Source organism: Rhipicephalus microplus, chromosome 10 (assembly GCF_043290135.1).
Source record: "Rhipicephalus microplus isolate Deutch F79 chromosome 10, USDA_Rmic, whole genome shotgun sequence".
Taxonomy (NCBI): Eukaryota; Metazoa; Arthropoda; class Arachnida; order Ixodida; family Ixodidae; genus Rhipicephalus; species Rhipicephalus microplus.
Window position 1 is genome coordinate 84,125,780 of NC_134709.1, and position 15,539 is coordinate 84,141,318.

Consider the following 15,539-nt stretch of genomic DNA (forward strand, 5'->3'; position numbering starts at 1 on the left):
ACAGAAGCCAAATCACAAGCAAGCGTTCTCCTCGGTGGTGCAAAGGCGGCTACCCTTGCAGGCAAGTCAGCGCTCGTAGCTATCGGTGACTTTAACGCACCTCACCCAGCGTGTGGTTATCCAAAGGCCATTGTTAAAGGGAAAACCCTGTTAAAGCTATGACGGACTGTCCCTTGAAGCTGGTCACGGATCCTCAGTTCTCAAACCGGTTCTCCGGACACCACTCTGGTTCTGGCATTCATTAGAAATGCAGTCGAAATTCCGTGGTTTAACTTGCAGGAAAGCTTGGGAAGTGATCACTTCATCCTTGCAGTCACGCAGGAAACCCGGGCGGCTCCACCTAAAGAGTACAGGGTGACGGACTGGGACGAGTTCAGGAAATGCCGGAAAGCTGATGAGACCGAATATGCCACGTTAGAGGAACTCTTTTCTCGACTCGCGGAGGATGAGCTCGTCGCAGCCAAGACTGTCCGAAGTGATTCACAGGTGGATATGATGGACTCGCGTCTTGCGCATTTATTCGAGGCTTAAAAATCGCTGGTTGAGAGATGGCGCACACAAAATCTAAATAGGAGGCTCCAAAAACGCATAGCTCTCCTCAATAAAGATAGTCAAGAATATTATGAGAAGCTTTATAGGCAGCAGTGGAACGAGGTTTGCTCAAAAGTAGGTGGGCAGATGCACACCGGAGGTAAATAGAACCTGTTGAAGGTACTAATCGATCAGACAAACTCCAAAACTAATCATGGGTTGGCAATCGACAGCTTAGTTCAAGCATAGCGGGGCAGTGAAGTTACTGACAACACTTTACTCAAGGAATTGGCCGAGCGATACCTTCCGTTTGGCTTCTCCGGGGCCTGGGATTACCCAGTCTACCAGGGAAGGCCGCTCGAGGAAATCGACTCATCCTTTACGAACCTTGAAATCGAAGAGGTGCTTCATGCGCTTAATATCCGCTCAGCCCCTGGTCCACATGGTGTTACTAACTGGTTGCTGGGCAATCTCGACGGAAATTGAATCGCTAAGTTAACCGAGGAGGTCGATATTGCCGCAATCACGTGCCATCCTTATCGCTTTGCTTGTGACGCACGTGGCTAGTGTGTATCTGCGCTCCATCATGAAGGCATGATCCGTGAACTTATCTTCATGCCGCGTTTTATCGGAAAACGCCCCTCGCGAATAAGCCGAGGGCACCCGTGGGCACCGGTGTAGTAGTTCGCCAGCTGTACGGCGGTTCACTTGTTTCTTTCGGGCGCAGGTCAGCCCAGTGAAATAAAAGATTGTTGCGGCTTGCTCCCGATCCTGTCGTGCACGTTTCTTCAACGTCGCGGCTACGTGACAACTGGTGGAGGTGCTGGGTGTGCACCAGGTCCCTGAGCCGACAGCTGCACGGAAAGACAAGGCCCCCAAAAGCAGCGACACGACTCGCAGTAGCCGCCGCCTACAAGGGTTGCCACCGGAACACGGAACACTACCGGAGTACACTCGACAGAAAAAAGAAGACTCGACGTCAACCATGAGCCTACCAGCTGCGCCCACCCCTGTCCTCTTGCAACAGCCTCGAGTGCCTGCAACCTTCCACGGCTCGCCTGCAGAAGATGCAGAAGATTGGCTCGATCAATTCACTCGGGGGGCTTCACTAAACAAATGGGATGACGAGATGAAGGCGAGTCACGTTTTCTTCGCACTCGACTGCCCCGCTAAAACGTGGTTTGAAAACCACAAGGCCTTTTTGACTACGTGGAAGGTGTTCAAGACTGATTTCTTAAGGACGTTTGCCAACATGCTGCGCAAAGAAAGGGCTGAAATTCTGCTACAATCGAGGATCCAAAAGCCTAACGAAACTGTGCCTATATACGTCGAGGAAATGAAGCTCCTCATTCGCCGTGTGGATCCGAACATGGCAGAGGAAAAGCAGGTTGAGCTTCTAATGCGAGGAGTAAAAGAGTCCCTTTTCGCTGGCCTAGTTCGCAACCCGCCGAAAACCGTTGCCGAGTTCACGCAAAAGGCATACACCATTGAGAAGACCTTAGATTCCCGAAACCGCCAGTACAACCGTACAGCGCACATGGCTTCCACGGACCCTCAAGCAACGTTTGCAAGTACCAGCAGTTTGCGTGAAATAATACGCGAAGTCGTCCGCGAGGACCTGCGGCTACTTATACCATCACCCTCGCAGCCTCCAGAAGCGTCACTCACGGATGTCATATGCGACGAAGTTCGCATTGCTTTGGGTGTTTCTCGGACGGCGACTCCATGTCAAGAAAACCAGGGAATAAGTTACGCTGCCGCCGTACGCAGCCCAAAGGGTACCGCCAACATGCACCGTGAGCATTACGAACCACCCCAGTGATCGCCGTCACCCGTCCACTCACCTGTTTTTTTGGAAGCGCCGCGAAAAGCAGACCTCTGGAGAACCCCCGACCAACAACGCCCACTATGTTTTCACTGCGGTGAGCCAGGCCACATCCTCAGATACTGCCTTTACAAACGCATGGGACTTCGTGCTTTTGCCCTCAACGCACCATGACTGCGACCCGGACAGTGACCACGTGAAGTTGAAGACTACTTGCGCCGTGCCGAGTATCCGCCCACCCGTCCATCACGATCACTATCACCGCCATACAGCTGCTACACATCACTAGGCCGTGGCAACGCGGCGGCAACGCGAGGACGGTCCCCGAGCCCTCGTAGGGGAAACTGAGTAAAGCAGCCTTTGGAGGCGAGGTTGCTTGCCGGCGAATAGACGAAGAACCTCCACTGATCATACCGAACGACGACGGCGCCCCGACGGAGACACCACGGCTGCTACGACGACACTTCGCACTAAGCTCGATGGCACACCCCAACCGCACTTTCAGCACTCGCAGAAGCCGTGATTCGACACCAAGACTGACGTCCAACTCGAGATCTAGAATCTCTGAACTAGACGTACTTATAGACGGCCGTAGTGTAACAGCACTTATCGACACAGGAGCCGACTTTTCTGTAATAGCGGAGCCTTCGCAGAGCAACTAAAGAAGGTAATGACTAGATGGGATGGTCCCGTGATCCGCACAGCCGGAGGCCATCTCGTGTTGCCAACGGGACGATGCACAGCACGAGTGACTGTCAGTGTACGTACTTACCCAGCGTGCTTCATAGTCCTGCAGCAGTGTTCCCGCGATGTCATCTTGGGCATGGATTTTCTGACCGAACATCGAGCAATCATCGACCTTCAATCAAGAAGGATCACACTTTCCATGGGCCAAACCATTCAGTCGAAGACCACCCTAGGCCACCACGCCATCCTGCGTGTTCTAGATGAAGAAGTAAGCATTCCACCAGGGTCAAGCGTCCTAATACCAGTGGTTACAGGCAACACCGAGGTTGTTGAAGGCGTGATCGAGAAAAACAGGCAGTTTCGCTTAGACCGACAACCTGGCGTCGCCAGAGACATCGCTTACTTCAAGAAAGGACAAGCTGACGTGCTCGTAACCAACTTCGGCAGGGAACACCGACACCTCAACAAAGGCAGCACGATTGGCTTCTTAGATGAAGAAGGGGACATTTCAGGCACGTTTGCCTTCTCCGACCAATCCCACCAAGACTCGTCAATGAAAAACCAGCCGCCTGTGTTCGACATCAACCCTGAGCTTCCCAGCGACAGGCAAAATCAGATCCGCAATCTCCTAGAAAGCTACGCTCACTGTTTCACAACCTCGTCCAAGGTGCCGAAAACACAAATTTGCCAAGCATGGGATCATAACCAGCGAGCACGCCCGACCTCTCCGCCAAAGCCCGTACCGTGTGTCTCCGCGAGAGCGTGAAGCAATTCGGAAACAAGTGGACGAAATGCTTTGCGACGGCGTCATTCAACCTTCGCAAAGCCCTTGGGCAGCACCAGTCGTTCTCGTAAAGAAAAAAGACGGAAGCCTCCGGTTCTGCATCGACTATCGCAGGCTAAACAACATAACGAAGAAAAATGTCTACCCGCTCCCAAGGATAGACGACACCCTAGACCGACTCAGTCATGCCAAGTACTTCTCGTCCATGGACCTCAAAAGCGGATATTGGCAGATTGAAATCGACGAAAGGGACAGAGAAAAGACGGCTTTCATCACTCCGGACGGGTTATTCGAGTTTAAGGTCATGCCATTTGGGCTTTGTTCCGCACCGACAACGTTTCAACGAGTAATGGACATGGTGTTGGCAGGCCTGAAATGGCAAACCTGCCTCGTGTACTCGACGACGTCGTAGTCCTTGCGGCAACCTTTGACGAACACATGCGAAGACTGAGGGCCGTACTCAATGCAATCAAGTCTTCAGGACTTACCCTAAAGCCTGAGAAGTGCCACTTTGCATATCATGAGCTGTTATTTCTTGGCCACATCATCAGCCCGGACGGTGTACGACCCGACCCCCAGAAGACGTCCGCTATCGAGCATTTTCCGCGGCCGACAGACAAGAAAGCCGTACGAAGGTTCCTTGACTTGTGTGCTTACTACAGAAGGTTTGTGAGGAATTTTTCATGCATAGCTGAACCTTTGACGAAGCTAACAAAGGCTGATGTACCAATTCAATGGAAAGCGCCGCAAGAAAAAGCCTTCAAGGACCTCCAGCGTCGTTTACAGTCCCCTTCAACCCTTTCACACTTCGACGAAGATGCCCAAACTGAAATTCATACCGACGCAAGCAGCGTGGGCATAGGCGTGGTCCTTGTACAGAAAAGCAACGGGTTCGAGAAAGTGATCGCATACGCTAGCCGTTCGCTGTCGAAGGCGGAGAGTAATTACTCAACTACTGAGAAGGAGTGTCTCCCAATCATTTGGGCGACATCGAAATTCTGTCCTTACATTTACGGACGACCATTCAAGGTTGGATGGATGGATGGATGGATGGATGGATGGATGGATGGATGGATGGATGGATGGATGGATGGATGGATGGATGGATGGATATGGCTGTACCCTTTAGATCGGGCGGTGGCTAGCGCCACCTAGCCGTAATACCTAATGAACCAAAAACTATATTTATTTTTTTCCCTTAAAAAGTGAGTTTGAGGACTCGTACTTTGCAGTGAAGAGTTTATTTTCACTCGTGCCTTGACTTTAGCCACCAATCAGATAACCTCCTTCTAGTTAAGTCTACCCGCTTAAAGTTTATTTTGCCCTCCCTGTCCCTAAACCCCAGTGCTTTGAAAACCTCTGCGCCATCATCCTGAACTATAGGGTGAAGCCCTTTACAGAACATTATCAAGTGTTCGGCAGTTTCTTCTTCCTCTCCACACGCACTGCATACTGTGTCTACCCCTTCGTATTTGGTCCGATATGTCTTGGTTCGCAGTACTCCCGTCCTGGCCTCAAACAGTAGAGAACTACCCCAAGTATTATCATAGATCCTTTCCTTGGCAATTTCCTGCTTAAAAGTTAGATAGATCTCTAGTGCGGACTTCTTAATCATGCCCATTCTCCACATGTCAGTCTCCGTTTCCTACACTTATTCTTAACCGATAGTTCTTTTTGGTTTGGCCGCCTGCTGTTTTCTAAGTATTTACCAGTCAACTTCCTGGTTCGCTTCCTCCATTTTGTATCGGCATTCTTCATGTACAAGTAGCTGAAAACCTTCCTAGCCCAACGCTCTTCCTCCATTTCTCTCAATCGCTTCTCAAATTTTATCTTGCTGCTAGCTTCCCTGCCCTCAAATGACGTCCATCCCATATCACCTTGTACTCCCTGATTTGGTGTATTCCCGTGAGCTCCTAAAGCAAGCCTATCTATTCCACGTTGCTTAATTTCTAATCTTGCTTGAACTTCTGATCTCATGCACAAGACCGCATTGCCGAACGTCAGCCCAGGAACCATGACCCCTTTCCATATTCCTCTCACAACATCATACCTATTGTGATTCCACAGTGCCCTATTTTTCATGGCTGCTGCATTCCTGTTACCTTTAGTCATCACGTATATTTCGTGTTCCCTCAGATACTCGGTCCCATTGCTTATCCATACGACCAGATATTTGTATTTATCTGTTATCTCTAGCATGACCTCCTGTATTCTAAGCTCACTACCTTCGTTGTCATTGAAAATCATGACTGCTGAATTTTCCTTACTGAATCTAAAATCTAACCTATCTCCCTCATTACTGCAGATGTCCATCAATCTCTGCAAACCTTCCTTGTTGTTGGCCATTAGCACTATATCATCTGCGTACATTAATGCTGGTAGTGCCTTATCAATAAGGTTTCCTTGTTTGACTAAAGATAGGTTGAAGCCCAGTCCACTTCCCTCTAATTTTGCCTCTCATCGTTGTTGTGAGTGACCATCACGCCCTCTGCTGGCTTGCAAATTTGAAAGATCCCTCCGGCCGCCTCGCTCGATGGAGTCTTCGTCTCCAGGAATTTGATGTCACCGTAACATACAAGTCTGGGAGGAAGCATTCGGACGCAGACTGCTTGTCAAGGGCCCCTGTCGATGAAGCCCCAAAGAACGATGACGACGATGACAGCTTCCTTGGATCTATCAGTAGCAGCACTTTTGCGCAACAGCAACGCGTGGACCCTGACCTCAAGCGTCTCCATGGATACCTAGAAGGCAAAACTTCATCACCCCCTGCATCATTCAAGCGCGGACTCTCATCCTTCTGTTTTCAAAACGGCACCATCGTAAAGAAGAACTTTGCGCCCAATAAGACTACGTATCTTATTGTCGTTCCTAGCAACCTTAGAGAAGAAATTCTACAGGCTTCCCACGACGAACCGACTGCTGGACACCTTGGATATGCGCGCACTCTTGGCCGAATCCAAGAGAAATTTTACTGGCCACAACTGCCCACCGACGTCGCGCGGTACGTAAAGACTTGCCGTGAATGCCAACGAAGAAAGAGGCCACCGACCAGGCCAGCCGGGCTGCTGAACCCCATACCACCCCCAGCAAAGCCTTTCCAACAGATTGGAATGGACCTTCTCGGTCCCTTTCCGACATCAACTTCTGGCCATAGAATGATAATCGTAGCAACTGACTACCTCACCTGTTATGCCGAAGCAAAAGCCTTGCCGAACGGAACAGCAGAGGAGGTCGCAAAGTTTTTTGTCAACTGCATCCTGTTGCGACACGGTGCCCCCGAGTTCCTCATCACGGACAGGGGAACAGCGTTCACGGCAGAGCTAATGCAAGCCATCCTGCACCACAGTCAAACCAGCCACCGGAAGACTACTGCGTATCATCCGCAGACAAACGGCCTCGTGGAACGGCTGAACAAAACTATCGCTGACATGCTTGCCATGTATGTCGATGCAGAACACAAAACCTGGGACAGCATCCTTCCATTCGTAGTACTTGCTTATAACACTGCAATACAAGAGACCACACGCATGACCCCTTTTAGCCTCGTCTACGGCAGAGAGGCAGCTACAACGTTGGACTCCATGCTCCCAGATGTCACAGAAGAGAACCACAACGTCGCCACTTACCTTCAACGTGCCGAACAAGCCCGACAACTTGCACGCCTGCGGATTAAGGAACAGCAGTCCATCGACGCTCGACGCTACAACTTACGCCACTGCCATACGGAATACAAACCCGGTGACCGCGTGTGGATTTCGACCCCCCTTCGCCGCCGAAAACTCAGCGAAAAGTTGTTGTGCTGTTATTTTGGACCTTACAAGGTCATACGTTGTGTTAGTGAACTGGACTATGAAGTTGTCCCCGATGGCGCGACGACTCCGCAATGGCACCGCGCTAACCCAGAACTTGTGCATGTCGTACGCCTTAAACCTTATTACACGCGGTAATAGACCTTCAAGTTTGCAATGTCAGCTGCGAGTTTTGATCTTCCTTTTTGTTCTCCTGTGTTCTTGTGACACTGTTCTCGGTTTTCAATGTTTGCTCTTTTAAGCATCGGGCCGATGCTTAAAAGCCAGGCCTCAGGTACGTGACCTTTGGCCAGAAGGTCGCGTACCTGAGGCCTGGCGTAACGCCTCGGTAATGATTCCCAAGCCGGGCAAAGTATACTCGCCCTGGAGAACCTCCATCCCATTTCCCTCACATCTTGCTTGGGGAAGGTGATGGAGCATGCAGTACACAACAGAGTATCTCGGTATATTGAGGATGAAGAGCTCTTTCCGTACAACATGGTAGGTTTCCGGCCGGGTCTCTCTTCTCAGGATGTGATGCTGCTGATTAAGAGGCAAACTATCGACCGACACACCCGAGATGTTCGAGGAATATTGGCCCTTGATCTCGCCAAGGCCTTCGATACGATTTCACATCAGTTTATACTGGAGCAGGTAGAGCGCATGGGATTAGGTCCCAAGCTCCACGCCTATGTTCGCGCCTTCCTCAGGGACCGCAAAGCCACCATAAAAACTGGCGAATTAAAATCGGAGGCCTTCACTATGAGTGCGATGGGCACGCCGAAGGGGGTGGTAATTTCACCCCTTTTGCTGAACATAGCCGTGAAAGGCCTCTCGGAGCGCATCTCCACTATAGCTAATACCAGCCATGCCTTATATGTCGATGACATTACAGTCTGGTGCATGGGCCGTTCGGATGCTTAAATAGAGGTGGCGCTCCAATATACTTTGTCAATCACAGAGCGTTTTCTGCAGGATACATGGCTTCAGCTATCCGCCTCTAAATCGGAGTTGCTTTTATATCGACCAGTTCGACCCGGAAGAAGGAACGAGTCACCACTTGATCAGGTGCAGATTACTATAACCACACGGGATGGGCACTCGATTCAAAGACTCAATTGTTATCAGGTGCTAGGCTTCCTTTTTGAGTCCAACGGCGGAAATTCGCTGGTTTTGGCTCGCATCACCTCCAAAACGGAGAACATGCTCAGACTAATATTGATGGTTTCAAGCCGCAGGGGAGGACTGAGGGAGAGCAATCTCCTTCGGCTCTTCCATGCATTCCTCATGAGCCACATTGATTACGTGTCATCCTCGCTAAATTGGTCTAAACGCGAGGAGGATGAACTCGACACTTCTGTGCGTGAGAGCATCGAAAGAGTACTAGGCCTCCGTATGAGCATCAGCACGGACAGGCTCATGAGTCTGGGCATGCACAACACCCTATTAACGGAGGTGACTGGAGCACTAACACTAGCAGAGGTCGCGCGACTCTCCTCCACGAAAGCTGGGCAGCGTCTCCTACAGTCACTGGGCTATCATCATACGGCAGGGGAGGAAAAGAAAATCTTATCACAAACAATGAAGGGCACGTACGAGGTGGCACTCTTCCTGCGTTACGTTCATCAACAGTACAATGTTGGCCAGCCGAAGGCACGGGCAAAGTCTCTCCTTGATTTCGTGGCCAGGTCCACGGGCAGTGTAGCTTTCGTCGATGCGGCGCAGTATGGCCGCTCCAATCGTTTTGCAGCTGTTGTCGTTGATCATCGCGGTCGCGTACTCAACTCAGCTTCCGTGAGGAAAGCGTCTGCCTCCGTAGCACAGCAGGTTGTGATAGCCTTGGCAATGACGGACCCTTCGCGTCCAGAGATATTTACTAACTCTAGGGCGGCTGCCCGGGCCTTTGCCTCGGGGCTAATCTCTAGGAAGGCTGCCGCTATGTTAAATTCCAGGGGTGTAGTAGGCTACCACACAATCACCTGGCTTCCGGCACTCATGGGCTCAGAGGTGCATCCGACTCTTCTCAACACCAATGAACTTGCCCATAACCGTGTGCGAGAAATCACATGCCGCGGCAGTCCAGGCGGGTACGGAGGTGGCTTCGCAGATAACTTTAAAGATTCACTTGACACCTTCAACGAAGTGACGTCCGATTATCATGCAGTTGTCTAGGCGGAGGTACCCGCTTCCGCATTCTTAGCTCACTCGGCCGCAGTCGTCGGTTCTTCGGATGCTACAGGCAGGTTCATTCCTATCTCGTAGCATATTCAGCCACTTTGTTGATGTCGTAACTCCAGGATGCCCTAGCTGTGAGGCGCGTGACTGCCCACTCGCTCACATGCTCTGGCAGTGCCCGGCGTTACATGGCAAAAAGTTCAGCACAGACGAAAACTGGGAGAGGGCTCTTAAAAGCCCCAAACACTCAGTCCAATACTCGGCAGTCCAGGAGGCCTGCGAATGGGCGGAGGGCTACGGTCGTCTAGTCCCGGCGTGGACGCGGCCAGCTACTGCGGTGGACCCTTCTTAGGGAGTTGTCTGACCAGTTCTCCAGGACCAAATAAAGTTCATTTCACTTCACTTACAGCGCTATATGCATTCTACTATGGGAAAGCCATAAGCTGTCCGCATGAGACCCTAGGATGTGCCTGGGCCATCGGATGAGTGGTACGTACTGTTCCAGGAGCCAGTTCGTGTGCGTTGTTCTTGCACTACGTCTTCAGTTTCGGACACAAAAGTGCAACAAGGTTTCTTTCATATTTTTCCCCTCTTTTAGCTATCTACGCTGCACATATATTTGCATTCATTCGATTCAGAACACCATATTCTCTAATGCAACATATAACTTTTTGTCGGAAATCCCAACAGCTGAGCCTCATCAGCATATAATTAACAAAAATAAAAGCCGAAGCTCTTGCACTAACTAACTTGCACCTATAAATTCATTGCAACGTAAAAAAACTGCACTGGAGCCAGTGAAGCTTCTTTTTGGTTTGAGGCCTCTGCTATATAACCTAGAGAGAAGTTAGTAGTGCGGGATCTTACGAACTCGCCGCAGCCAGTTATGGTGCTTGAATGCTTGGATATTGACATGAAATTGGCGGGATCGCACCCCTGCCATGGCAGACGCATTGCCATGGAGGCCAATCGCTAGTCATCCGGGGGCTTGATTGAGGCGCACGTTAAGAAACATTACGTTGGTCAAACTTTCCGAGTCATTCACTACGGCGTCGTTACTAGTCATATCATGCCTTTGTGATATGAGAACTCAGCATTTACTGTTAGGATCATACAACTGCATCTACTCACTGATAAGGAGCGGTCCGAACAGGCACGCTACACCCGACGCCACGCGGCAAGTGCTGAGCTGGTGTTCCACGTTATCGGGCTCCAGGAAGTGCTGCAGAACGGGCAACGACAGCATGTCCAGCGTGCTACTCATCCAACCCAAACCGAAGCTGGCCGGTGCCAGCAGGACCGCCTCCTTGGACAGGGCCATGAGGAAGAGCAGGCCACCCTGCAGGAACGCCTGCAACGCCATCACCTGCATACCACGTGGAAATTCGCATGTAATTGTCCTGCGCTCCAAGGATAAGTAGAAGACTATGAAAAACTCCATCTACTTGTTCGTCACCTGTACTGTAATGCGAACAGCGTACTAGAAGACTATGAAAAACGTCGTCTACTTGTTCGCCATCCCTGCTGTTCTGCGAGCAGGGTACTATAGATGTTGGTGTATACAGTTGGGACGCATTTTAACGAACACTGATTCAGTGAAATGTCCGTCATGGTAAACTGAATAAAATCCTTTGTTAGATACACTTAACCTTAGTTAAATCAATTTTTAAACCGAAACGCCTGGGCAGCGGAAATGTCAAATGTAACGAAAATAACATATATTGTTTGCGCGAAGCTTCTAGCTCGAAAGTTAGCATAAAAAAACGGCAGCATATCCACGGGGTGAATGATGCACTCAAAGGCAAAATTACCCGAAAAAGGAGTAACAGAGCCCAATAGACGTGCGCGCACGTGAACGGGTAGACCGTTGAGGAGCAACCACAGAAGGAAGCGTGCGGCGCGAAACCACTTAGTCTTCACTGGGATGAACCGCCCGGGCATTGCAGGCAGCGCGAAAAGCGTTGCCAAGGTGGCCAGCCCTCCTTCACCACAGAACACATGTCCTTCTCCTCATCTGCTGGTTCAGTATTTCCCCGTATTTTGCCGGCGGCGGTCGTGTAGCGTCGTGCTCGGAGTGCTGGACGACGGCCGCCTGGATTCGACGATCTAAGAATTACGACGTGGTGCTTGTGTGTACGCCTGGATGAGCGTGGGCTGCTTTCGCTGCACCTGTGAAGTCTGGAGCAAGCCTCGACAGGTTACCAGGCCACGCTGTATATCTCTGGCTTCAAGATAGTCACGACCAACACACGACAGCAACAGTTGGGAAGGCCAATATGGCGGCCGAGAAGTCAACAGGCCTATCGGATATATACTTCAGTCCGACTCAGGGCAGAAAACAGCGCTGGATTCTAAGGCAAGTAGGTTATCATTCTTTATTCTACTCACTTGTCGCGTGTGCGATACGGATAGCGCTTGCCGGCAACGGGCTCGGTCGTGTTGTATATCGCACGCTCGAAATGCATCGCGAAGGTCAGCTTCGGCGTCTTCAGTTCGCCTGTGCTTCAGTCCGCCATTGCCGTCGGCCTCCCTTACGCTCGCTCATCGAGTGCTCGCCTGTATTTGCAGCCGCGATGAGCTCCGTGCTGACGATATTGGTCAGGCACCTCGTCGCTGTGTTGGGAGTCGTCGAAAACACGTTGCGGGTTCTCGTAATGAGCTTGATTGTAGTGTGTCGCGCGCTGTAAGTGCACCAGCACGGGTTGGCGGGGCTTTTGCTAGTGTCGGAACTCACTGAAAATTGGTCGCCATTACACTTGGCTTTCCCGCCAGTCAGTTGCAAGCAGCTCGAAGCCGTCCGCTGGCCGCGGCGGCGGACGTGCGTCTGCGCGCTGCACTCGCTCGAGTTTGTGGAAAAGGGCCGCATTACCGTCGATTTCTTCTGTGCTAGCTCCAAAGCAGCTCGGCGCTGTTCGTGGCGGCGGCCAAGCCTACGCTCACTATCCTGTGCAAAGTTCGCTGGCGGCAGACACTCCGCATTCAGTGCCGTGTTTGGTCTCGCGTTCGCTTGCTCGAGCTAAACGACGTCGCTCGCTTTGTACTCGCCCGCTTGTTAGCGGCACGGTGGTTCACGGAGTTGTGACTGCGGCCGCCGCTCCTAAGCTGTTGCGCTACGGGGATCGAAATGAGTCTTTGACGATGTGTGACATTGCGGTAAAATTATTAGCATGTCATATCTCACATATGTTTTCATTTCACCTTTCACGTATTTCTCATATGCATTTGTATTCATCCTCTGTCACGTGTGACTCACTATTTTACATACTTATTAAGTAGCCGTGGGTACACACCGTACTGGATACTGTGCGCTGGCGTCTGCGATGCCCGTCATCCATCTCTTTTGTCAGAGCGGTTTCAGAGGACTGTGCGAGATGTGAAGGTAAAGTTATTTGTGTGTCATGTTTTAACACTTGTTTTTATATTAACGTACACGTAATTGTCATATGCGTACATCTTCATCTTCTTTGACGTGTGCCTAACTATTTTTACTATATTACTGTACGTGCAGCCGTGGGAACACAACAGGCAGGAGGCTGCATGCGCTGGCGTCTGCAATGCCTGTCTTCTATCGCTTCCGTCGGAGGAGCTCCCCAAGGAGTGAACAAGATTTGACAACGAGACTGGACTTGTACACTTCACCATGAATTCACCTAAAAGAATGGGGAAACTTCATGTGTATGTAGAAAAATAAAAGATTTCGATGTCTACCTTTTGTCTTTCGTTGTTTCCGTGATTGTGAAAGCAGTTACACATAGGTGGCTAACTAATTTTTCGCGTGTTATTTTCTGCAGGAATTTGTTGCTCACTGCGCAGAAAAACAGGCAAAAAAGTATTAGGCCTGGCGGAAAATAAACAAAAAACAATGTTTGAATTGGGGACAAAAAGTTCATCTGATTGGAGTATTTGAATGGATCAACTGTTTGTCCGGCAAGGTGCGACTGTGAGGACTAACGGTTGCCCGATAAGGTGTAAATGTGGAGACTAACAGTTGCTCTATAAGATGCAAATGTGAGGACTAAATGTTAGTCCTCTGGGGTGAACTGTGGGACTAACGTTTACTCACTAAGGTGTAAATGTATGGACTAAATGTTGGTCCTCTGAGGGGACTAACTGTTAGACCCGGTACCGTTAGTCCTTAAAGGGATTAATGGTTGTGGCAGCCCCATTAGTTCCCAAGAGGGCGAACCACATGCCCTTTTAACACGCACACGCTGCGAATTTGTTATTGTTGAACAACGCACAGGGGAAATCTCCCTCCGGCACCACCTTGCAGGTCAAAACGTAAGACATGTTACGCACTACTACGAGGAACGAACGGGTGCCGCTTCAAGAAGCTTCGCCCCTAGAAGCAGCGCTCTCCCATAGTAGAGTACCTTGTGCTCAAAATTGTTACCCACTTTTTCTGAACACACAGTAAGAAATACGAAAACAATTCCCAACAAGTTTTAGTTATTTGTAAATGTGGCGGACATTTTATTTGTTGGTGCAAAAAAGTGCATTTCACTGGTCACACTGTGAAGCGAAGCTTGAGATGGCACAAGAAACCGGTAAGGGTTAGTCCGTTTACAGTGGGTTCAAATTAGTGCATAGATTAAAGCGTTTTTGTACCTGGGACTGTTCAAGTGTCGAATTTCTATTTTGCTAAGCAGATTTTCATCTCCACTTCTGCCACAAATATTGAATATAACGAACTAATTTACGGTTACGACGTTATATCGAAAGTTCGATTGTATTTTTATCCCATGCACTACGCAAGAATTTTTCTAGAGCAGAAACAGCGTATAAGACACCTTCCAGCCTTCCATTGCAAACTGAATGACGTCGATTCCGTTGCGCACTCTACAACGTATCCGAGTTCACTGGTGCTTCCCATAACTCATCATTTTACAGTAGCACAGACCGATGCCTTTGCGCGTATCTGTCTTTTCATTAAGGCGAAAGCATTATGTGTCTCTTGAAACGCCTAAATTGACCAGCGTCTCACGTCGGCGTTCACAAGAGTGACGCAAAAAATCATTGTCACGTGACGATGACGTCATATGACTTCATCATGACGTCACATACATTTTACATAATGATGGCGTCATCATGACGCAACAGTAAGGTTACGGGATGACGTCATCGCACGACCTCATAGCTTGGTTAACAACAGGCAGGTCACGAAGGCAGTGCAAAACTACACCCACAATCAGGTCACACTTCATCATTAGCCTGACTACGTCCACTGCAGGACGAAGGCCTCTCCCAGGTTCCGCCAGTCAACTCGGTCTTGTGCTTGCTGCTGCCAATTCATACCCGCAAACTTCTTAATCTCATCTGCCTACCTCACTTTCTGTCTCCCCCTAACCCGCTTGCCTTCTCTAGGAATCCAGTTAGTTACCCTTAATGACCAGCGGAAAGCAGAAAAGTAGGTCTTAAAATTAATCTACAGAAAACGAAAGTAATGTAAAACAACCTCGGAAGGGAGCAGCGCTTCGAGATAAGTAATAGTTGTAAATAAAATTGTCTACTTAGGACAGGTAATAACCGTGGAGCCAAACCACGAGATTAAAGTAACTAGAATAAGAATGGCGTAGAGCTCATTTCGCAAGCACTCTCAGATCATGACAGGTATATTGCCACAATCCTTCAAGAGGAAGGTATATAACAGCTGCATCTTGCCAGTACTTAGCTACGGAGCAGAAACCCGGAAACTTACAAAGATGGTTCAGCTTAAATTGAGGACGACGCAGCGAGGAATGGAAAGGAA

General features: G+C 49.9%; 1 protein-coding gene across 1 annotated transcript in view; it reads right to left on the bottom strand.

Annotated features, from left to right (window-relative positions):
- The window catches only part of LOC142774310 (uncharacterized), a 61,992-nt gene that overhangs the window by 40,097 nt on the left and 6,356 nt on the right, over positions 1 to 15,539 (bottom strand). The window contains exon 4 of the mRNA XM_075874706.1: positions 10,922 to 11,156. Coding sequence (XP_075730821.1) covers positions 10,922 to 11,156 — 235 coding nt within the window. The remainder of the gene's footprint in view (positions 1 to 10,921; positions 11,157 to 15,539) is intronic.